This window comes from Carlito syrichta, unplaced genomic scaffold (genome assembly GCF_000164805.1).
Source record: "Carlito syrichta isolate Samal-C Ts95f unplaced genomic scaffold, Tarsius_syrichta-2.0.1 Scaffold304454, whole genome shotgun sequence".
Lineage (NCBI taxonomy): Eukaryota > Metazoa > Chordata > Mammalia > Primates > Tarsiidae > Carlito > Carlito syrichta.
In genome coordinates this window covers 234,208-259,296 of record NW_007248550.1, presented here as the reverse complement: position 1 = coordinate 259,296, position 25,089 = coordinate 234,208, and the positions used below count along the sequence as shown (strand labels likewise).

General features: G+C 37.1%; 1 protein-coding gene across 1 annotated transcript in view; it reads right to left on the bottom strand.

Annotated features, from left to right (window-relative positions):
- LOC103262333 (PH and SEC7 domain-containing protein 3) overlaps positions 1-25,089 on the bottom strand; it is a 268,506-nt gene that overhangs the window by 71,155 nt on the left and 172,262 nt on the right. Inside the window, exon 9 of the mRNA XM_008059950.2 lies at positions 5,183-5,253. Within this exon, the coding sequence (XP_008058141.1) occupies positions 5,183-5,253 (71 nt within the window). The remainder of the gene's footprint in view (positions 1-5,182; positions 5,254-25,089) is intronic.

Sequence of the window (25,089 nt, the reverse complement as noted above, 5' to 3'; positions counted from 1 at the left end):
ACAGTATAAGAAAGAGAACATATACCATGACTGAGTGAGATTTATCCCTCAGATTTAAGAATGATGTAACATACGAATGTCAAAGTGATACACCACATTAACAGAATAAGGGACAAAAAACCACATGGACACCTCAATAGATGCAGGAAAAACATTTGGCAAAATTCATGACCCTTTCATGATTAAAATATACTCAAATTAAGAATCATATCACATGATCTAATATATAGAAAACTAAAGGTTTCACAAAAAAAACCCTGTCAGAACTAAGAGATTCAGCAAAGTCACAAGATACAACAATCAACACACAACAATCAGTTGCATTTCTATACACTAACAGTGAACAATATGAAAAGAAAATTAATAATCCCACTTACAAGAGCATCAAGTATAAAAAGTTTGACAAAGAAGACTTAACTACAAAACATTACTGAAAGAAATTAAAGAAGACACAAATAAATGGAAAGACATGTCATGCTCAGGGATTGGAAGACTTAATATTGTTAAAATGACCATATTGCCCACAGCTATCTACAGATTTAATACAATGTCTATCAATATCTCAGTAGCATTTTTTTGCAAAAGTAGAAAAAAAAATTCTAAAATTCATATGGAGTCACAAAAGACTCTGAATAAGCCAAAAACAATTCAAGAAGAACAAAGCTGTAGGCATTACATTCCTGATTTAAAAACATATTATAAAGCTACAGTATCAAAGCAGTGTGGTACTGGCATAAAGACAGATGTATAGACCAATAGAACAGAACAGAGGGCTCAGAGAAATTTCACACATATACGACCAAATGATCTTTGACAGTGCCAGTATTACACAATGGGGAAAATATAGTCTCTTCAATGGTGCTGGTGAAATTATATATTCATATGCAGAATGAAATTAGACCCTTATATCAAACAAGAAGTTCAACTCAAAATGGATTAAAGACTTATAAAACTAATACCTAAAACCATAAAATCTCCTAGGAGAAAACATAAGGGAAAAGCTTTATAGCATTGGACATGGCAATGATTTCCGGATAGAAAAATGATTTCTGGATAGAAAGTACAAGCAATTAAAGCAAAAATAGACATGTGGAACTACATAGCTAAAAAGCATCTATACAGCAAAGAAAAAAAACAAACAGTTTTCTGGAAGCCTAGGGAGTGGGAAAAAATATTTGCAAACCATACATCTGACAAGTGGTTAATAGTCAAAATATACAAGGAACACTTACAACTCAAAAAGCAAAGAACCTGAATAAAAGTTTCTCCAAAGAAGACACATAAGTAGCCAACAGGTAGTATAAAAAAAAATCATGAATCTTTAGGAAAATACAAACTGATATTGATATATAATAATATATATTTAATATAAATATTTAAAAAGTTGGAACTTTTAATCACACCCCCTAACCTTCCAGAAATGAGAGGAGAGAGGGGCTAAAGGTTGAGCTGATCACCAATGGTCAATGATTTAATCTATCATGCCTACATAATGAAGCCCCCATAAAGACCCAAAAGGACTGGTTCAGAAGAGCCATTGCATAGCTGAACTGATGAAGGTTTCATGGAAGCTCTGCAGCCTGCCCTTCTTCCATATCTCACCCCATGCAACTCTTTCATCTGGCTGTTCACCTGTATCTTTTGTAATATTCTTTACAATAAATGGGTAAATGTAAGTAAAATGTTTCCTTGAGTTCTGTGACCCACTCTAGCAAATTAATGAAGCCCAAGGAGGGGGTCGTGTCAAAATTGGATTAAATTAAAGGACACCTAGCTGGTGTCCACTGGAGAATCTGGGTTCACAGAAGTAGCCTGTTGAACAAGAGAGCAGAGAGTGAGGGGAAAAGAGTGGGGTTTTCCTGTTTCTAACAGCAAATCAAACCATAATTAGACTACTGTCTCTACCTGTGGCTATTATTAAAAGAAAACAACACAAGTGTTGGCAAGGATGCAGGGAAATTGGAACTCCTATGCACTGCTGCTGGGAAGTAAAATGGTACAGTTGTTTGGCAAATGATGTGGAGGTTCCTCAAAAAAACTAAATATAGAGCTATCATATGACCCAGCAAAATCACTTCTGGGTATTTATTCAAAATAAATGAAATTAGGATCTTAAAGAGATATTTACACTCCATGTTTGCTGTAGAATTATTCACAATAGCCAAGAGGTGGAAACAACCTAAATGTCCATCAGTGGGTGAATGCGTAAGGAGATGTGGTATAATAGTTCCCCCATATCCACAGGGCATACGTTTCAAGACCCCCAGTGGATGCCTGGAACCATGGATAGCAGCAAACCCTATACACAAGTGATCCTTGGACAACACAGCTTTAGCTGTGGAGGTCTACTTATAAGATTTCCTCCAACAAAACAGAGGTGGGAAATACAGTATTTCTGGGAAATGAACCCCAAGTATAAGGACCAACTTATTTTTCATACATGTAGGTTCTGCAGGACTTAAGTATGGAGAGATTTTGGTACACACAGGTGGGTGGTCCTGGAATCAATCCCCTGCGTATACTGAAGGATGACTATATACTGTTTTTCCCTATACATACATACCTATGATAAAGTTTAATTTGTAAATTAGGCACAGTAAGAGATTAACAATAACTAATAATGAAATAGAACAACCATAATAACATGCCACCATCACTACTCTGTGGGGCCATTACTAAGTAAAATAAGTAAAACAAGCATTGAGATATAAATCCATCTGATAAGAGAGGCAGCTGTTAAGTGACTAAAGGGCAGGTGTACACTGCATGGATATGCTGGACAAAGGAAGGAGTTTACATACTGGCCGGGTTGGAGTGAGACAGTGAGAGATTTCATTTCACTACTCAGAACAGCATGCAATTTAGAACTTAAGAGTGTTTATTTCTGGAATTCTCCACGTAATATTTTTGGACTACAGGTAACTGAAACTGCAGAAAGCAGAGCCATAGATAAGAGGGCCTATGTATGTATGTACAATTTAATACTATTCAGCATTAAACGGAAGGAAATTCTGACACACGTTACAACATAAATGAACCATGAAGACATTGTGCTAAGTGAGAGAAGCCAGGCACAGTAGGACAAATGCTACATTATTACACTTGTATGAGGTATCAAAAACAGTCAAACTCATAAAAAAACAAAGTAGAACAGTGGTTGACAGGAGCTGAACAGGGGCATTGCTGTTCAATGGGTCTAGAGCTTCAGTCATGCAGTTCTCCAGATCGGCTCTACAGCAACATACTTACAGTCAACAGTATTATACCACACATTAAAAAATTTAAGAGAGTAGATCTCATGTGTTTTTTACCATTCACACATACAAAAATCCTCTGCCTATGAGACACCACTGAGGGCAGTATTGCTTCTGCCTTGTTTCCTGTCAGCCCTAATTCAGCGCCTGCCCTTCACCGTGGGAGCTAAAATCCAGCCAGGCCCTTAGAAATGCCCTTCACCGTGGGAGCTAAAATCCAGCCAGGCCCAGTCAATACACAACTTTCTCATCTCCACCCCCACAGGGCGAGGGAAGTGGAAGCTCCAGACAGATCCTGTAAACTGGCTCCCAAACAGACTTCCAGATTCTGAGGCTGAAGAAAGAATCCTGAGAAGAAAGGCTCTCGTCAAACCTTTACCAGGAAATTTGGAGTATATTTGCATTGTGAGGAACAGATGTTCCAGGACATGAATGTTCCAGGCAGGATCGAAATTAAGAAAGTTAAATAACAATTGTTAAATAACAATATATAAATGAAGACTGTAAATATATAATTGATCTGTAATAAAAATACCACCAGAAACAGCTGATGCCACAGGTCTGTACCAGCAGAGACTATAGGAAATCTAGCTTATGTTCAATATCCCTTATTGAACATAATTAGAACATAGCACATCCCTTCCTTTGACTGTGTGTGTGTGTGTGTGGGGGGGGGGGTGGGTGGGTGTGTATGTATCCAAAGATTTTTTTCCATCAAAAACAGAAGCAAAAAAAAAAAAAAAGTAAGAATTTAAACACTAATTAAACAGTCTGTTGGGTATTCGATATGGCTTTTTTGTACAAGGTGAACTCTCTTTGGGTATCTTATTTAATTATCATTTCATAAAGTTTTGTGGGTTTTAATTTTTTAATCTATTTTATGTTGAACCCAGGACTCTAATGAGAGAGATATAGAGACCACAAAGAGCCAGCTCCGATGCAAACACACGAGGGTCTTTATTCAGGCTCGAGTCTGGGCTCACGCCCGAAGCAGCAGCTTCAGGGACCAGAGCCCCGATTCACAATGGCAAGCAGTTTTTATGCACAATTACAGAGGGAGGGGAAAGAACTCCAAACTTGATTTTACATGATTGGGTAATTTCTCCTATGGGTATGGGAATACTTGGTATTGGTGGGTGCTGCCCGTGATTGACAGAAACCCACGTAATGGGTCGAGTGAAATGTTAGATAAGTTAGGTCCATACAGTCTCTGCTTATGAAGTAACCTGAGCCGGCAGACAAAGGGTTACATTAGCCCTTTTAGTTTACCGATCCAGCCCAAGGCTTACTTAGGAAAGCTTGTTTGCTTAACCTTTACATAGTCATTATGGGACAACAAAAGCCAAACTTAACAAAGTTTTAAATATGAATGCTGCAAGCACATACAGTGAATGTGGGGTAGAAAATCATATACTAATTCTGGGAATTTATAATAGCAAGCTTATTATAGCAAGGCGGTTACTTTTATAAAGGTCTTTGTTCCCTGCAGGTTTACATAGCCACTGCGTGTAAATTATCACTGAGATATAAACCGGTGATAAAGCCCACCTAGAGAAGTCTGGTGCCACCTTGTAGGAATGTTTGAAAGAGGCTTATCGCTTACCCTTTACATCCCGTTGTAAAAGCATAAGTTAGCCTACTGGTTTGGGGTTGACAATGCTTAACCCAAGGATTCTAAATACAAACACTGCTTAAAACCCGACATATGCCTAATTCTACGGGGTCTGAGGTAGGATTTAAAGTACTAAGATTTCATAAAATACATGAGGTAGGAATACACAAAATATATAGTAAACATGAGGTGGGGATATATGAAATATAGTGAACTAAACGCTACTTTTACAGCAAATAAGTTTCTTGGTTTCTTGGGTCTCTCAATAGCATGCTCTTAACCTAAATCTATTGTTGTCCTCTCATTTTATGTTTACCTTTTGCAGGTAAAGAACTGTTCCTTTCAATACAGCATAAAAGGTTTTCCATCCACGCTTTCCTCTTGGAGCTAGAAAAGGAAAAAAATGTAAAATTTAATTAAACATAAATTAGCATTTTAGGAAGACAATCTAAATGATCAAACTGGTGATCATGTTTCAATATTCCTAGTTTATTAGGTACCAAAACTACTAACAATAAGAACTCAAATTTTCTTGAGCTTTACAACGTACTAGACAGTACTCTAAAAACGATTTCCATGTATTATTTTATTTAATCCTCACAATAATCCTGCCAGGTAGGCACTATTACTCTCCTCTTTTTACAAAACTGAAGCACAGAGAAGCAACCTAATGGTCACAAAACTATGAAGAGGAGAAGCTGAAAACTGAACCCAGGTAGCAAGGGTCACTTACAGACTAGGCTGGGTAAGCAAGAAAGGCATCTTGAAGATACATATTAATCCAACAGGAGCCTTTATGGCTTCTTCTAAGTCTTTTGGACTCAGAATATGAAAGCACCACTCTTGGCATTTTTCCCACACCCTCCTCAACTAGATCATAACTTTAATTATTATTATTCCTATGGCAAACTGTGCATATCACTGCTGCAATGTGTGTTGTTGTTGTTGTTGTTGTTGTTTGGTCTAAATGTCTTCATTAGGCTGTGAATGACTTGAGAGCGGGTTTTTTCATCTTTTGACTTAACAGAACCTAGAACGATGCAAAGTGTCTTAGGCACCATCATAAAAATCCTCCAAATCAATTCTTTTAGAAGTGCTTACATTCCTTTTGAATATAGTTTTCTGGAGTATAAAGTAGAATGTCTCTACTGACTTATATAAACTCTTACAAATTGTCCCAAAGCAAAAGCATAGATTAGCAAAACAGTTTACTATTTCTTCTTAATCTTAATAAAGTTAGAATGTGTAAATGAAAATGTTATTACCCGAATGTCATTTTTCTAAGCATGTCTGCCCAAATAGATAGAAAGGGCCATTTATTCATGCTCCTTTATCTGACACTTGGTTATCCTCAGGCTGTCTTTAACTCTGGATATCTGATTAAATCAGGAAGCAAGTTATTCTTAAGCAAATCCTTTAAATCTCTTTTGACTGAATACTCAAGAATTCTTAGGCTGGGAACTAGCTGAATAGCCACTTACAGAACACAGGTGCTCCTGCCAACCCCACACTGAGATATCCACCTGGTAAAAAAGGACTCAAAATATCTGCTCTGCAGATTTCCAGGGGAAATAAAAAATATCATCCCTTCTGTTTCCACTAGGTGAGGTTTAAAAGTGCATACTCAAAAATATATGACCAAAAAAAGAGCTCCATTATTTCCTTTCCAAAGAAAAAGTGACCGATAAAAACAGAAAGACCATAGACCAGATATATAATAAATATTCACTACATCCGTTCAAAAAGTGCCACATTGTGATACTGCCTACGTGAGAACCACATACACAGCAGTGACCACTGCTGAGACAGTCGTGCAGGGGCAGCATGGTGTGGGGGAGGCTTCTGATCTGAAAAGGAAACTCGCTGAGTTTCAGGCCCTTCCTGGTCTCACCTGGTCTCAGACTTATCCTCTTACTCACCAACCCCTAAATGGATAACTCCCGACAGGCCACTCAACTGCTTGGTACTTCAGCTGTCTCATTTGAAAGTGTGGGTAATGGGCAACCCCTTCGGGTCCCCTTCTACTGTGGGAGCTTTTTTCTTCTCTTAATAAATCCTGCTTTCAAAAAAAAAGAAAGAAAGAAAATGTGGGTAACTTAGTACTGGCTAATGCTGAAAGGGAACTTGGAGAAAATCATTTTGTTTTCAATAGAACATAGGTCTTGGAGTTTGAAGACTTTCTTCTCTAAGCCCTAAAGCTAGTTTAGTGGCATCTTGAGATGCCTTTAGTTCAAAGATCTACACATCTTGTTTTTCTACTTCTGAAGTAGAAATCTATGAACTGACATATGTGGTCATAGTATTTTTAACAGCTCTTTCTCATGATCACCCCAAGCCTACTAGAAACTGAGTCCAAAGAGCTTTCCAGGTGAACTGTGATCTTAAAGCAAGTCATGAGTGACTAGTGTTCACTAAGTCGGTAAGCATTATTAACCTTCTATTAAACTCTCTACTTTTCCATCTTCCATGAAAGTGTAAAATTTTATCTGAGTAAATTGCAATTTAGTTGTCTAAGACAGGGGTCTCCAATTTGCCAGCTGACGACCAGTAGAGGTCAGTGGCCTGTTAGAAAACCAGGTCACACAGCAGGAGCTGAGCAGTGGGGGAACAGGCTCCACTTTCTGTCACATCAGTGGTGGAATTAAGATTCTCATAGGAGTATGAACCCTATTGTGAACTGCGCATGTGAGGGATCCAGATTGTGAGCTCCTTATGAGAATCTAATACCTGATAATCCCCTCTTCTCCCTGTCCATGGAAAAATTGTTTTTTACAAAACCAGTCTCTGATGCCAAAAAGATTGGGAAATGCTGGTCTAAGACATGAATGATAATTCTCCCAAAAAGATAATTTAGAAGCAAGTGCTCAACAGCAGTTAGCTAATATGCTATGAAAGTACCCTTCTAAGTGCTCTGGTGTGTATTAGTCCACAATGGACTCCACAATGCTAAGAGTACCGTACTATGTTACCTCCATTTTATTCGAAACAGTGTGGGAGTAAACAAGTGGAATTCAGGGGAAAAAAGGATCACTGTTCACTAGAGTAGGCTGAGAAGGCTCTCCAGGGGCCTCAACTACCCTGATTTTACAGCTGCGCACACAATGCTGCTGCGGCTGTGGCACCCTAGGAAAGACTCTGAGTGAAACACAGTGGGTTAGACACCAATGATTGAACAGCAGTGTTTTTCATGATGATGACTGTAGGATGAGCTAACACTGATTTCACAGCACATGTGTTAAGTGCAGATGACTGGGTAAAGAGTTGTAACTGTATTACATAATGAGCATTATGGGAAGAATGAGTGAAAAAGTTACTGACCAGAAAACTAATGTATGGACTGAAAGGCTGTAACTACAAGGCTGGTAGAGAATTGGTATGTTGATGTAGTTTAAGAAATATCCAGGTACCTACTATGAGAAGGTGTTCGCTAAATTTGATCAAAAGATACCATTTTATGTGCTAGGTCACGCTTTTGTTGCAGTTTTTAATATGTACACTTAAAGTCCAAAGATAATCAATTGCTTTCCTTCTTGAAAATACGAGGACCTTGTACAGTTTTAATTCTAATCAGGCTCCAACCATACTGTAGTTTTTTTTTTGAGTTGGAGTCTCACTCTGTCGCCCAGACTGGAGTGCAGTGGCCGCTCCCACCCACCACAGCCTCGCCTACTAGGCTTTGGTGATCCTTCCGCCTCAGCCTTCCGAGTAGCCGGAATTACAGGCACGCACTACCTCGCCCGGCTAATTGTTTGATTTATTGTAGAGATGAAGTTTCGCCTGCCCAGGCGGGTCTCAAACCCGCGGGCTCAGGCAATCTACCCACCTCAGTCTCCCAAAGGCGTGGGATTATAGGCTGAGCCACTGAGCCCGGTTTGTAGTTTTTAAAATACTGAAACAAACATCATTATTTTTCTATAAATTGTTTCTGTTTAGATGTATCTCCATGTTGACTTTGATCTACTTATCAATTCTTTCTGTACCCCAGATTGTTCTTCAGAGGCCATTTTCGATTCCTTCCTAAAGTCTTTCCTTAGAAGTTCCTTTAGTGAGCGTCTTTTGGTAGTAAAGCTTTTTCTTTGTAAAAATTATATAGAAATGTCTTTATTTCATAAAAAATTCTAAGGTGACAGTTATTTTTTAAGTGACGATATTACTTTACTATCTTTTGGCTACTTTCATTGTTGGGACATCTACCCTGAGTCTAATGTTGTCTAAGCTTTGGTTTACTTTAATTTATACAGCCTGGCATCCTTTGGTCTTCCTGTATATCATGTTGGAAAACCTGGAGCCATTATATCTTTGAATATTTTCCCTCCTCTCTTGTCTTGATAATTTTAACCTTCCAACACTCCTAACCTTCTAACTTCTCACTTCATTCCACTGTGTCCTAACTGCTCTTTCATAATCTCCACTACTTTGTACTTCTGTGTCAAATGCTATGTAGTTTTATCTCCAGTACTGGTTGGCCACCCAGATCCAAAAATGCCCTAAAAGTTTAGCAGCCCTGGGGGTATCTTACCTTCCTAGATTTGTACTCTTGCTTTATTCCTGGCCTAACAGGATTTCCCTTTCATTGTTACAGGCTCATCCATTCATTTAAAAGGTGTTTAAAAATATTTTATCTATCATTTTTAGATGTTTTAGAATGAAAGAGTTTCAGAAACTGCAGGCCATCTTATTGCAAAAAATAGACTCTCTAGTTCTTCTTTTCTTTCCTTTTTTTTTTTTTAAGAATTTGTTCACAAACTTTGTCATCCAGGAAGAATTCATTTGGAACAGGATATAGGAGACACAGGGGGGTGAGGAGAAAGAGAGAGAAACTAGAATGGGGGAACTAGTAAGGAGGTTATTACAATAGCCTAGACGAGAGAAAAAGGCCAGAGCATGGGTAGAGCTATACAATACATTAAGATCAAGAAATGGGGTGGACATGGTGTATCATGTCTGTAATCCCAGCACTTTAATCAGTTGAGGTAGGAGAATCTCTTGAGGTCAAAAGTTAACAATATAGCAAGACCCATCTCTACAAAACCAAAACAAGCCAGGTGTGGTGGTATGTATGCCTATAGTTCCAGCTAGAAGGAAAGGGCAAAGGTGTTAACATTAACCGAGCATTTACACAGCAGTACTCTGAACATTGGGCCAGCATTATACACGTATGTTCTATGTGATCAAAACAACACTTCCAGATAGGCGTTATTGCCTCTATTATTAACTACATTTGCAGTTCTGAGAGGTAGAGTAAGCTGCTGAGGAGGCTCCCCATCTAAGGACTTCAAAGCTATTGTACAGGGCAATTCAGATAAGGAAATATGATCTAAGGATACACTACGAAGGAGAAACCGTCCAGGACTCCAGGTAGTAATCCTTTGTAAGGGTCAGGCCGCTACTCCTGCAAGGTGGACGTTGAAGGCAGAAAGAAGATGAGGAGAGAGCAAGCAGGGACAAGCCAGGTAATGTCTCTAATCTCACTCAACGCAAGGACCTTCAGAGGCATCCCTCTCAGAATAGAGACACACTCCCTGTGTCTGCCCCTCAGGTGCTACCAGTCCAACATTTGGGCAGAATCATTATCTAATATAACAAGTTATAGCAGTAGCCATAGCAACAGCTAATGATTACTAAGTACATACTGTTTTAAGCACGGTTCCAAAACTTGACATCTTAACCAAAGTCCACAACCCTATGAGGCAGCCATAATTATTACTTTCACTTTGTAGATGTGGAATCTGAGATCCCCCACCTGCAGTACTTGCTTCCTCACAGCACTAGGCATTTTTACTCTGGTTCATACACAGGGAAAGGCCAGTTAAATTAGACTCAGGTACAATGTCTTGGATACGTCTGCGATATAGGAGTGATAGATTATTTAACAGCTGATTCAGCAGTGACTCTGACCTATCAGGAAAAGCATTATCCCAGTCAGATCAAAGGGACACCCAGAAGTCAATACCAGTGCATACTCCATGAGTATCAGCTCTGCCTGGGGGCTGCTTCCTGCCCACTGTGGGTTAAAGTAAGAAGTGAGCAAAGCCAACAAACTTCTGTGATTACTATTCTGCATCTCTCAGACAGACAGACACACACAGACAGACACAAACACACACACACACACACACACACACACACACACACACGTAAATTTGTGCACCAAGAAAACAACAAAAACCCCAAAATTGGCAGTTGCTACAAAGATGGGTGATATGGGAACTATCACTGAATTCAATATTAAAAACCAGTTATTGTTTTCTCATTCTTGTTACACATTTGAAGAACTCTATTTGGAAATATAAAGTACAATACATAATATTTTGGCTTCAGTTACTACTATTGATCTTTGTTAAAAGAGTGAAATGCATAACTGGGAATTAAAGGACAGTGTCACCCTTCTGTCAAAAGAGGAATGTAAAAAATATTCCTAAGCAATAAAATATTCATTGAAGAGTAATGATGGATATATGGCAGAAAATAAAGTCTTTTTAAAAAATTAGCCAATAGGTAGCTTCATGCAGAAGTTTATATTTGCATGCTATACTCTCAAACTTTAATTTCTTCTCAACTGAACTGGGAACAGATTGTGTTTAAGAACCTACAGTTACAAATTTTCTATTTTATTCAAAGGCCAGAGTATTTGTTTCTACATCAAAATCTTGTCCTGTTTTTGACCACTCCTTTCTCTGGGTTGCCTGATCATCTATTTTTTCCTTTCCTTCAAGTTTTGTCTTTTTCCTTTTCTTCAAGTTTAATATCAGAGAGACATAATATGAATAGAAAAACATAGTATGCATATTGTCTATTTTTCTCATTTAATACACGAACACTCCTTTCCTGTCTGTAGTCTTGAAAACATTCTCCCCCTGTTCCATGTAACATGACAAAAACACAATTTTTTCCTCTCAGAGTAGAGAAAGTCAGTAAGTCAAATCCACATTAATGAGAAAGAATTCTTTCTCAAGTCCTAAAGAGAAGTCTTGGCCTGAAGACCAACAATGTAGGCCCTCCCAGACCAAGAAACAGTAGACTTGTGTGGATGAGATAGTTTTAATGCAAAATACTTAAAATTTCCTTATATTAAGGAAGGAAGATATTTAAAATATAATGCAATCCCAGTGAGAGCATTCCAAAACAAATCCAGCACCATGCTGAACTTGGAAACAAAGATGTGCTCAGCAAAAGTTCTATACTAATACAATTAGTACACATCTGTATTAGATTTGTAAAAGACATTAGACATTTAAAAAACTGCTCTATTGCCTTAGTGATAGAATTTTAAAATTTTTAAGTATCTATCCTGGTCAAAAATTTTTAAGTATCTATCCTGAAGCATAAAGAAACATGCTACCTGGGTAAGAAGGTTGTTCTAAAGTTCTACATTAGTGAGGCAGTTGAAGATACAGATCAGGCAGAAGAGTCTGCTTTTTAAAATTGGTTTGCAAAGCATTTAAATAAGCTCATAGATGACAGATTCACAGATCATTAAGAGAAGTTAAGGGTAATTTTTGAATATTTACCTGTAACTTGCTTTCACAAAATATCCTCAGGCACCACAAGATGTACTATTAAACTAATAATTAATAGAGTCACTCAGGCACTTTTAGATTACTGCTGGAAGCAATCGAGCCCAAGCGAGTCCTGAGCATAATAGAAGTTACTATTGGGAGATGAGTCACACAGTGTTATGCAACTGATAAGTATGACTTATCCTCAGGTTTATAACAGGGTGGTAGAAATAAAGTAGTGTTATTACTAGTTTGTATTCTTAATCACTTATATTTGAAATATTTACACATTTAAAAAAATCAGTTAATTCTTATAATATTTCTCTTTAAAATAGGGATGCTTTGTCAATTCTATTTTATAAAAGAAAAAACTGAGGTAGCCTTAAGGGAATCAGAAGTACAACCTACACCTATTGTTTTTCCCAGAAAAATTATTCTTTTATTAATAAGAATAGATTTGTATTATTGATACAGAACAGAACATAAAACAAAAGAGAGAATTGGAAGAATATCCTATTTAAAATGTCCCGTAGTGGGTTGATGTTTACTCTCGATATGTCTCTATTTCATTAAGAGGTCTTCCAGACTTTTACCCTAAAATGATCTTTCTGGAATGGTAGAAAGTAATCTGAACTGGGAGCCAGGTACTTGGATTTTATTCATACCATGATGAGTACTATTTCTCTGCTTTTGAACAAGTCAACTAACCTCTCTGGTTACAAATCTATACAATGAATATACTATGACTTACCATAATTACTTTATAATGTTATTCAGTTATTCTAGGCACATAAATAAGATTATTAGAACATATATTCTACACCTAAAAGGTTTACATATAGAGGCAGTCACATTACCCATGAAACTTAATAGAACATGATAAGTTGTATAAACCAAATGGTAGCACGGTACTAACCTAAGACAATCATAATGGAGATTCAGGGAGGTCAAATGAGGAAAGAGTCATTAATTCTGCTTATGAAAAGGATTTAGAAGAGAAGACTTTAAATGAAAATTTTGTTTTAAGCAATACTTTGAAACAACAACGACAGCAACAGGTTTTTTTTGACCATTACCTTTTCTGTAGTATTAGTGTCTTAATACTGAGTATTAAAATGTGAATCCCAGTTATGGACATCTCATAACATTGAAAATTACCACCATCCTTTATCAAGAAGACTACTGACCTCTGGACATTTCAACTTATTTTTTTAAGACATTATATTTTAGAGTTAGAAAACATGGCTTAAAATACTGACTTCATCTGAGTGCTCGGGTAGGTCACCCAGCCAACTCTATGCTTTACTTCTTTCTTCTGTAAAATGGGAACAGACATACTTCATAGAGCTATTCTGAAAGTTAGGTGAATTAATATATGTAATCCCTTAAGAAGTGTGCTTTAAAAAAAATTAAAGATACTTTCTACTAAAGAAAATGCATCCAAGCTTTATGTTTAAAAAGATTTTTTAAACTTCTGTGAAAATAAGTAATTCAAGGTTATTGTTAAAAAGTTAAAAAAAAACCAATGAATGTTGATGAGGTTGCAGAGAAAAGGTGGGAGTATAAGCTGGTTCAGCCCCTTTGGAAAGCAGCTTGGAGATTTCTCAAAAAAATAAAAATAGATTTACCGTTTGACACAACATTCTCACTACTGAGTATATGCCCAAAGCAACATAAATCACTCTACTAAAAAGACATTTGTACTCAATATGTTTACTGCAGCACTATACATAACAGCAAAAACACGAAACCAACCTATGTGCACATTGATGGTAGACTAGATAAATAAAATGTGGTATTTGTACACCATAGAATACAAAGCAGTTATAAAAAAAGAATGAAATTAAGTCCCTTGCAGCAACTTGGATGTATCTGGAGACTGTATCTGGAGATGTATCGTTCTAAGTGAATAATCACAGAAACAGAAAACTGAATACTGCATGTTCTCACTTTTAACTAGGAGATAAACAGTGAATACACACAGGAATAAGGATGGGAACAACAGACATTGGAGACTTCTAAAAGTAAAGGTTGAAAAACCACCCATTGGGTACCATGCTCACCATCTGGATGTGCTCAACAGAAGCACAAACCTCAGCAAAATGCCAAGATACCTGTGTAACAAACTGCATATGTACCCTCTGAATCTAAAAAAATAAAAATCAATTTAAAAATCTAATATGTATTCTCCACATACACACAAGAAGAAAATAAGCAATTCAAGATCTAAGCTGTTGAAACTTCAAAATATTAGGAGCTCAGGAAATATAATTATGAAACCTAAGTCACTTAACCAGGCAGCTGTACCTTTATTTTCTCTGATTATAGATTAGCCTTTTTCCTTACCTATAATGCTTTGTAAAATGTTGTAAATAACTAAAAGGTGCCAGGGAAGACCTATTCCTTCTTAACTGTTGATCTTCATTATAGATTAGTTTCCCTCTTGCCTTTATCACACAAAAACTTCATGACTATCACATTGTTTGCAGAATGTTAAATGCACTCTTTTAAATTGAAAAGGAAATGAAGACAAGCTGTAAAGAAAAAAAAACTGTACAAAAAAGAAAACAAACTAACTAAATTGTTATAACTCATAAACCATTCTTGTATAGAACACATTATAATCCTACTAAATTTCTTAGTTGTCTGCCTGTATCAGCAAGACCCTAATGTTTACCTTTGGAGAACTGACCTTATTTCTCTAGATTCTGTATTTTCTGAGTGATCATTCCCAACTTTTGCTTGAAAACAACCCCCCCAGCATTACTGATGTGTTTTTAATACAAAAAGGGTACTGAACACATATCAACCTTAACCTAGGGGGAGGGCTAGGTGCACCTCATTTACTAACATGTTTATTATTTCTATTTTGTCCAAAGCCCTGTCTTGGCATTGGAGATACCAAGCATGAATGCAAAAATATACAAGTAAATAGCAGAAGAGATGAAAGCAGATGAACTTTCTACCCAATTAATGAGCTTACAAAGACGTTAAAATCTAATTTATAAAGAAATATCTTTCCCCACGTGGCTAGGAGATGGTTTTGCTGGTAGCCATTACCAGAAGCACAGGAAGAATTTACATAGCTTGTGCTAAGTTTGGAAAAGAAGGCATCATTAGTAAAGGGTTACAGGAAAAGTGTGTGAGAAGCAACATACCCCAAAATGACTCTAACTACATTATTTTTTCAGGAAAAACAGAAACACTAGAGTCATAGAGATATTTGTTTGGATCTTGACAAATGAACTATACCTCACATGCTCTCCAGCTGTAAAGTTCCTTCTTTAGATAGATATCAGCATGACCTGCCACCCTCACTTCAATTAGGTCTCAGCTCAAATGTTATCTATAAAATATAATATACAAGATGGTGTCACTCTGGTTCAGAGCTCTAAAATGGAGTCAGGAAACCATTCTCAGGATTGTCGGCACCACCTGCAACAAAAACCAGAAACTTGCCTTGAACCTCTGAACTAGGCCAAACCACCACAACCACGATATTCTGAAAACCAGCTGAATTTCGCCTGGGATGTAACTCCTCAACAGCAACAATCAATGAATTATAAAATCATGTACTAAGCCAGCCACTTCTATCAATTATAATTCTTTCAAAACAACTTGTGTAATCACCCTCAGCTTCCTTTTAGAAATCCCTATTTCCTTCTCTCTCTTTGGAACACAATTTGGCTTCAAATTGCAATTCTGAATACAAACAAACAAAATCCTAAGCCCCTCAAAACTCAACAGACCCCATTTGGACCAAGCGAAACCTGAAAAACGAAATTTCAGGCCATAATGGGAAAGGAGGTCAGAAACGTTTCATGATACACTCTTGGAGTTTAGGCATAACTGACTAGAATGAACATTAAAACACAGATCATAAGACCCACAAAACAGGCTTTGTGGCAATAAAATAACCAAATTCCAGCCTGACTCTGATATTGCATCACTTGGCAGATAGTAGATTCTAAAGGAAACAAAAATATGTTTCTTTGACATATTTTGAAATGGCCATGTAGAGCCATCTCTTATAGGGGAAATCTGTATCCATAGAAATCAATCTCCTCTTTCTAGGTCTTTCCTACATCTAGGAATGACTTATCAAGGAGTCTGACATCCTTTAAGGTAGGAAAAAAGATACTTATCATTACTACTTAGAGGCTTCATCTAAATAACAAGAACCTTGGCTTCCACAATTCCCCTTTTATCTTAATTCAAGCATTTCGTTCTACTAACTTAGAGCTCTTTAGACAAAGTTGAACTCCTTCAGTCAACTACCAACCAGAAAACCTTTGAATCTACCTAAGATCTGTAAGCCATAGCTTAGAGGTGTCTTATCTTTCCACGTCAAACCAATTTATACCTTACATGTGTTGACTTATGTTTTTGCCTGTAACTTCTGTCTTCCTAAAATGTATAAAACCAAGCTGTTAACCTGGCTACCTTCAGCACACATTCTTAGGACCTCTTAAGACTGTACCCTGGGCCATAGTCAGTCATATTGGCTCAGAAGAAAACTCTTCAACTACTTTACAGAGTTTGGCTTTTTAGTCAACCCTAACAGTCCAATAAATACCTTGTCTTACTGTACTGTAGTCTGGTTTTTCACCTTTTCTTGGTTGAAAAACCTCATCCAAGGATTTCCTCTAGTCACTCTGCAACATAGTAGCTGCATATTATTCCTTTACTCTTTCCTAAACCTGACTTTATTTTTCTATGGATCACTTAACACTTGTATGAATTATCAAATATTACTGAGCTTCCCTAATACTAGAATAAAACCTTGAAGCAAGAGCTTTGTTTGGTTTGTTTCATGTCCACAAAGCAGAGTAATTCCTTTTCTCAAATTAAAAAAGTTAGATGTCCTAAATAGACATATAGATGGTGTGATTCAACAACAATACAGGGAATGTTTTTTTAAGTGCTTTTTTTGTCATTTAGGTAAAGCACAGTAGAAAATCTGGGTTGTTTAAAGAGAAAATAAGAACCAACTCATCTATGACAAAGCCTCCACCAACAACCCACTGGGGAGAGGAGAACCTATTCGGTAAATGGTGCTGGGAAAACTGGCTGACCACATGCAGATGAATGAAACAAGACCCCTACCTATCACCATACACAAAAATCAACTCTAAATGGATCAAAGACCTAAACATAAAACCTCAAACTATAAGAATAATGGAAAAAAACACAGGAAACACCCTTATGGAAATTGAAATAAACAAGCAATTCCTGATCAACTCTCCAAAAACAAATGCCATAAAAGATAAGATAGACAAATGGAACCTCACCAAATTGAAAAACTTTTGCAAAGCAAAACAAAAACAAAAACAAAAACAAACCATCAAGAGAGCGGGGAGAGAGCCCACAGAATGGGAAAAAGTATTTGCCAACTGTAAATCTGACAAAGGCCTCACATCCAGGATAAGGAAGGAAGGAAGGAAGGAAGGAAGGAAGGAAGGAAGGAAGGAAGGAAGGAAGACAGAATAGATACTTCTCAGAAGAAGACATACGAGCAGCCAACAGATACATAAAAAAAGTTCCACTTCACTAATCATCAAATAAATGCAAATTAAAACCCCAATCAGGATGGCCATCATCAATAACTCAAAAAACAACAGATGCTGGAGAGGATGTGGGGTAAAGGAAACACGTCTACACTGTTGGTGGGATTGTAAACCAGTACAACCTCTGAGGGAAACAGTGTGGTGATTACTAAAAGATAGAAAAATCAGTCTTCCATATGACCCAGCAATTCCCCTTCTGGGAATATACCCAGAGGAATTCAGATCACTCCATGAAAAAGATATCTGCACATGCATGTTTATTGCAGCTCTATTCACAATAGCAAAAACATGGAACCAACTGTGCTGCCCATCAAAAGTGGACTGGATAAAGAAAATGTGGTACATTTACATGATGGAATATTATGCAGCCATAAAGAAAAACAAAATTATGAACTTTGCAGCAACTTGGGTGGAATTAGAGTCTATAATATTCAGTGATTTATCACAGAAACAAAGATCTGAGTACAGCATGTACTAACTCATAAGAGCACCCTGAACAATATTATAATACTATAAGAAAAGGGATTGGCAGTAGTGGGACACTGTGGATTGGGGGGGGTGACACATAACACCAGTAAGGGTATTCACACTTTACTTGTAGATAACCACTTCTGTACCTAACCCTGAATTGTGCCCCACATCTTTAAAATAAAAAATAAAAGAAAAAAATTAAGAAAAATTTAAAAGGAGAGAAAATAAGAGGTAGTATTATTTTTTGGTACGGATTATTCCAACAAGAATATGTTTGATATGGAAATGAGATATCAGTAGATGCCCAGGCTCATAAGGAACAAATATAACTTGAGACACTACTGTGGGTTAATTTAGGAAACAAATACTACCTCATAATTCTTATAAAGTAGATCTGACTGAAGGAAGATCCTGGAGAGGTTGCTGTTTTTAATAACCACCTAAAAAAACTGGGCTTTGCAAAACGTTACTGAAATTCAATAACTTCATTTAAGTGAAAGGTACGAACACAGAACGCTAAGAAAATCAAGCATAGTAATAATTTTTTTCATAATTTCCTGAGCACTTTATAGAGAGAGCTCTTTATAAAACTTATAAGGAGCAAAGTACTAACATAAAGTATAGGGTTAAATCATTGCAGTCTATGAGAAGGGCAGGTAACCGCTGAATCAGACAAGCAGGCTAATCATATGACACCAAATCAGGTTTCCTCAACTTCAGAAGCACCTTATAACCCAGGGGATGACAGAGCCCAAGACCCTGCTGAGCATGCATTTCTACAAATAGCAATTCAAATAAGCTATTGTAATTGTAAAATAGCCTGAGGCACACTGGCACCTTTAAAAATGCCTCTGGGCAAAAGTGGCTGAAGGTCAATAAAAATAATTCAGAGTGGCTGATGAGCAGCCCCCAGAAGGAATCTGATCTCCAAGCAAAGTGACAGCAGCCCCACTGCTTTCCCCCAAACTTAGGAGCTCCAAGAGATACTTCCAGCTCTTCCTTCTGAACCATGGTTCCTGATCTTCGTGACAGGGCTAGAGCTTTGCCTTCCTACTTGCTGCCACAGACTCCATGTGAAGTGATGCCACTCCATGCTTCGCTCTTAGCTTTTCCCAACTCAGGCCAAACCTTCCATTTATCAGACATTCAGCGCTCTTGAGTGCCTTCAACTGAAGGAAACCAACATATTTCCCCCCAAATATATTTCTTTTTTGTTGTTGTTTGTTTTTTAAAAATTTTATTTATTTATTTATTATAAAGATGTGGGGTACAATTCAGGGCTAGGTATACAAACATTGATCATGCAGGTACCTCTTTGACATATTTTGATACTGTTGTTTGGGAGACTTGCAAACAGAAGTAGCCCCTAAAGCTGTCTTCTGTAGAGTTGCATCAATAGAGAACATCTGTATGGATGCAGCCAGGTGTTCTCTGAGGCCATACCTTGTCCAGATCTAGGAAAGATGAACTAAGAGTCTGACACCTTTAAAGGCCTGAAAGAAATATTAACTGTTCTCTCTGAGGGCTGCTACCTGCGAGGTTTCACCTATAAAACAAGACTACCTCTGCTAGTCAGACTTCCTCATCTCTCCTAATAACCGTCTTGCCACCATAACCTGTTTTGGTACCATAACCTCTTTTGTCATGCTCTGAGTCCCAATTCCTTCAGTAATCTCAAGATGGAATATAAACTTCTCAATCCCACTGGGAGTTAGGCAATTAACTCTGTTGATTTTTCCATGTGTGCACATTAATAAATTTGGATGCCTTTTTTCCCAATAAATCTGACTTTTGTGAGGTGATTTTTCAGCAAACCTTCAGAGGGTGAAGGGGAAGTTTTTTCCTTGATCCTTACTATATATAACTTCCTAATCAATTTACTATGTATACATACGCCATACAAATTGAGATAATATACTTGCTGCTTTTAAACTTTTCTGCTTATATGCCATATGTCATTTTTAAAAAATGACTACAAAGGATGACATTGTATTGCTCTATCATATTTTACTTAATGAACCTTTTATTGGCCATTAAGCTGTTTCCAAAATGATGATATTCTGTAGCCAAAAATAACAACTAGGTTCCATCTATGTGTCAGGTGCTATGCTAAGCACCAAAACAGGTATTAGCCATATTTGACTGTTCTGACCTTAAAGCTTCCGCATTTGACTGTTCTAACCTTAAAGGCTTTCGCATTGTTTTGTTTTCTCTGTTGGAATACTCCTAACCATGATCTTTGTGTCCAAAGATTTCACAAACTTCCTTTTTAATTCACCTCTCAGCTGAATGACACATATTCAGGAGTATTACTGGCACACAGCAGGTGTCAAAAGTATTTTAAAATAAGAAATCAATGACCTATCTAGTTTCAAAGCTCTAGCTATTAAGTCATTACTATCTAGTGATAACATTTTTTCCATACATTTTTATTCCTGTGATTAATTTCTTTAGGAAACTAGTACAGTATTTTCATTTCCAATGGAAGAATTTAATACACTGCATCAAATTACCATAATGAAGACACAGACTTATTTTTTTCTTCTTCCTAAATATTAACTAAACCTAAAAGGTAAATAGAACGAGTCAATAGTAAAAACAGAATAATCTCTAAAAATCACATGCAGCGAAGACTGCACATTCCCCCTTCAGAAAGAAACAGATCTTCTGGTGATAAAAGATAGGCAGTTTATACTATTACCTGTCAAAAATACTATTTCTCAGAATGGTGGGGGCCTCTTTTAATCAATGGTACGCTACTGCAGAAAAGAGTAGCCCCAGGTACTTGGGAGACTGAGGAGGGAGAATTGTTTGCGCCCAGGAGTTCAAGATTACAGTGAACTATGATCACGTCACTACACTCCAACCTGAGTGACAGAGTGAGACCCATCTTTAAAAAATAAATAATAAATAAGCCGGGCTCGTTGGTTCAGCCTGTAATCCCGCGCCTTTGGGAGGCTGAGGTGAGTGGATTGCCTGAGCCCGCGGGTTCGAGACCTGCCTGGGCAGGTAAGACCTCATCTCTACAATAAATCAAACAATCAGCCGGGCGTGGTAGCGCATGCCTGTAATTCCGGCTACTTGGAAGGCTGAGGTGGAAGGATCGCTGGAGACCAGCAGGTCGAGGCTGCGGTGTCCGAGAGCGGCCACCGCACTCCAGTCTGGGTGACAGAGTGAGACTCCAACTCAAAAAATAATAATAATAATAATAAAAATAATAAATAAATAATAAATAAATAAATAAATAAAAGAGACACGAACCATCAAGATGGAACTTAAATCTAAAACATATTTCTTTAGTCTAAATGTTGACTTATAAAGGTGCATTCACCATCTACGACAGATGAGCATTCCAGCCAAACTAGACAGTGATGTGACAAACTACTGCTTGAGAGTTCACACTGTCTGCATTGTGCTGCTCTTAAGCATTGTATCAAATCTCTAACTGCTTCACTGCACACCTGGCTTCCAGAGAACAGTAAAGCAGGAAGGGGAGGGAAGACCTTAGGCTAGGTATAAAATAATTGCTTTGCTTTGCCTTCACTTAGAGAGTCTGTCTCTAACACGAAGAGACAACTGTCTTGCGAAGGGAAAAAAAAACACAAACAAAATCATTCCACTTTTATTATCTCTTAATTGTAATGTTGCTGTTCCCAATGTTATACAATACCAAAGTATTCTGCCTGCATTGCCATTATAAATTATTTTCAGTATATGTGACTCAGAATAATATCTAATTTCTCAGATCTGACATATGGGACTAAATTTTTAAAACTTTTGATGATAGGCAAGTGTGTAAATCTCCTAAAGTGTGTGAACCTCCCTAACCTTCTCAAGATGTTACCCAGCACTCCTTATATCCAAAGTAGTTAAAGTGAGATTTAAAATATGAGCCATATATAGTTTGTACATCCTTAAAAATCAATTATTATTTCAATATTCCAAATTAAGAACTAATCTCAGCAGGGTAAAATGAACAAAGAAGCTATACAAGAATGTGATTAAAATGTTTCAAAATAATTAAAGCGCTATGTCCATACAATTGGCCTCTTTTGATTCACTTCTTCCCAATTCTTCTGGTCCCATTTTCCAAAAGAATCTACTTTTTAATACTCAATGTATTTCTCGTGGCAGCTGTGTACCATCATATCCCTAAAAAGTGTGCTTTTACCAAGTGTCATAATAGCATGTAAACATACTCTACCAGTTTTCTGCCGTAACAGATGAAGATTTAGCAAACTGAACTGCCTCATTCCATCTTCATGGCTTGGTATTTGTACCTCTAGTGTTTACATCAGTATTTTTAAGGAGCATATTAACATTATTATTAATAGTAGTAGTGAAGATTTTCCCCAGCTTTATTGAGGTATCACTGACAAATAAAAATTGTACATATTTAAAGTATACAATTTGATGTTTTGATATATGTATGCACTGTGAAATAATTACCACAAATCAAGCAAATTTACATACCTTTCACCTCACAGTGTGAATTACCACTTTCTTATTTACTTGATAAATAATGACTATTTTTGTCTCCTCTGTATGCATAGTATCTTCCACCTTCCTGTCTGTAAGAAGAGCAGAAGGGCTTTCCCTGCTTCCTTCAGCTCTCCTCTCCATTTTTACCCTCAACTTCTTTCATCTGTAATCTCATGGGGTCAAGGTGGACAATATTTATATTCTACTGTGTGGCCATAATTAAATCTTTCATTTTTCTAAATGTGAGCAATAACCAAAATTCTGTTATTGTGGTTCATAAATATTACACTGTAGTGATGGCGATCACAAAGACATTTCTTTCTTGGTAGTAATTTTTGGTTCTTGGGTTCGCTAATTGTTAGTTTTCTTGCACAGAATTCAAGAAAAATATTGTTACATGTTTCTAAATTCTCCATGTGTCAGATGTTCTACTGAGTCTTAACAAATTTTGTTATAAAACACACAGACAAAAAATGTTATCAAGAGTGATAAAATAAGTATATAAGTACCATCACCAAACTTAAAAAAAAAATCAGTATAGGTGAACTACTGTGTACTCCTCACAGACTGCATGTTCTTCTCCCTGTCAGATGTAACAACCATCCACATGTAATGATATCTATATATGAATGATCCCTGCTGAAGACAGTATGGTTTTGTGTGTTTTAGAATGTTATCGCATGTGCATATTCTACTCCAAGTAGCTTTCTTCACTTAACATTATCATTTGTGAGATTCATCCATGTTGATATATGGAATATAGTTCTTTCTTTTTCACTGCTATATAGTTTTCTATTCAATCTCTTATTAATAGGCATTAAGGTTAATTTATTTTAAGGTATTATAATGTTGCAATGTACATGCCTCCTCCTGTAAAATGATACAAGGGGGGATACGGGGGGAACCCCAAAATCCCCGGAATTTATTTATTACAAATTATGTATTTATTCTTACATGTTTAAATTTTGGTCACCTTCAAAGTTCTCTTTCTTTTGATGCAATACACCTATCAAGATGCTTTTTCCAAATCTCAAAACAGTTTTGAACTCATCAATTTGGATGCCTTTTAGTGCTTCTGCCATTTTTTGTTTCATCTATTTCACATCAGAAAGTTTTCCTTTTAGAGCTTTTTTTCATCTGGAGCAACAAAAAAACAAGTTGCCCATGGTGAGATCTGGGAGGGTGGGAACAGGGGTCATGCCATGACTGGTCAAAAACTGCTAAACATTCAGCACAGTGTGGGCAGGTACATTGTCATGGTGGAAAAACCAGATATCCATTTGCCACAACTTGGGATGTTTCTTCTGCAAATCATAATGCAACCTTCTCAAAACTTTGAGATAAAAACCTTGGTTGATTATTTGATTGGAGGAACAAATTCCAAGTGTACTACAAGGGCCCACCCTCCAAAAGATAATTCCGGCTTTTGAGAGGTTCCCCCTCGTACACAACCAGAAAACTAAGCATGTCCAACTTCGTATTGCCAACTGCTTTCTAAATTGATACCACTAATACATTTATAGGGTGGAAGACAGCCTATTGCTCTAAATCCTTGCAACATTTGATATTCTTTCAAATTTGATATTCTTTCAAATTTTGGCCAAGGTAATGTAAATGAAATGATATTTCATCAAGTATGCAATGAAAATCCTTGGTTATTAGTGAGGTTAAATGTGTCTTCACATATGTATTGGTCTTCTGAGTTATTTTTTCTGTGAATGGCTTATTCAAATTTTTGCCCATTTTTTCTGAGTGGTCTTTTTCTAATGAATTTAAGATGTCTTTATAAATACATATCACGGATCCTAATCTTTTTAGTAATATGCTGCAAGTATTTTCTCTCAATCTGTGAACTTTTAACTTTTTGGAAGAACATTTTAATATAAAGAAGGCTTTACTTTTATTTATTTATTTTTAAATCTTTTTTTTTTTTTAATTTTTTTATTTTTGAGTTGGAGTCTCACTTGGTCGCCCAGACTGGAGTGCAGTGGCCACTCCTGGCCATCGCAGCCTCGACCTGCTGGGCTCCGGCGATCCTTCCGCCTCAGCCTTCCTAGTAGCCAGAATTACAGGCATGCGTAATCATGCCCGGCTGATTTTTTGATTTATTGTAGAGATGAGGTCTCACTGCCCAGGCGGGTCTCGAACCCGCGGGCTCAGGCAATCCACTCACCTCAGCCTCCCAAAGGCGTGGGATTACAGGC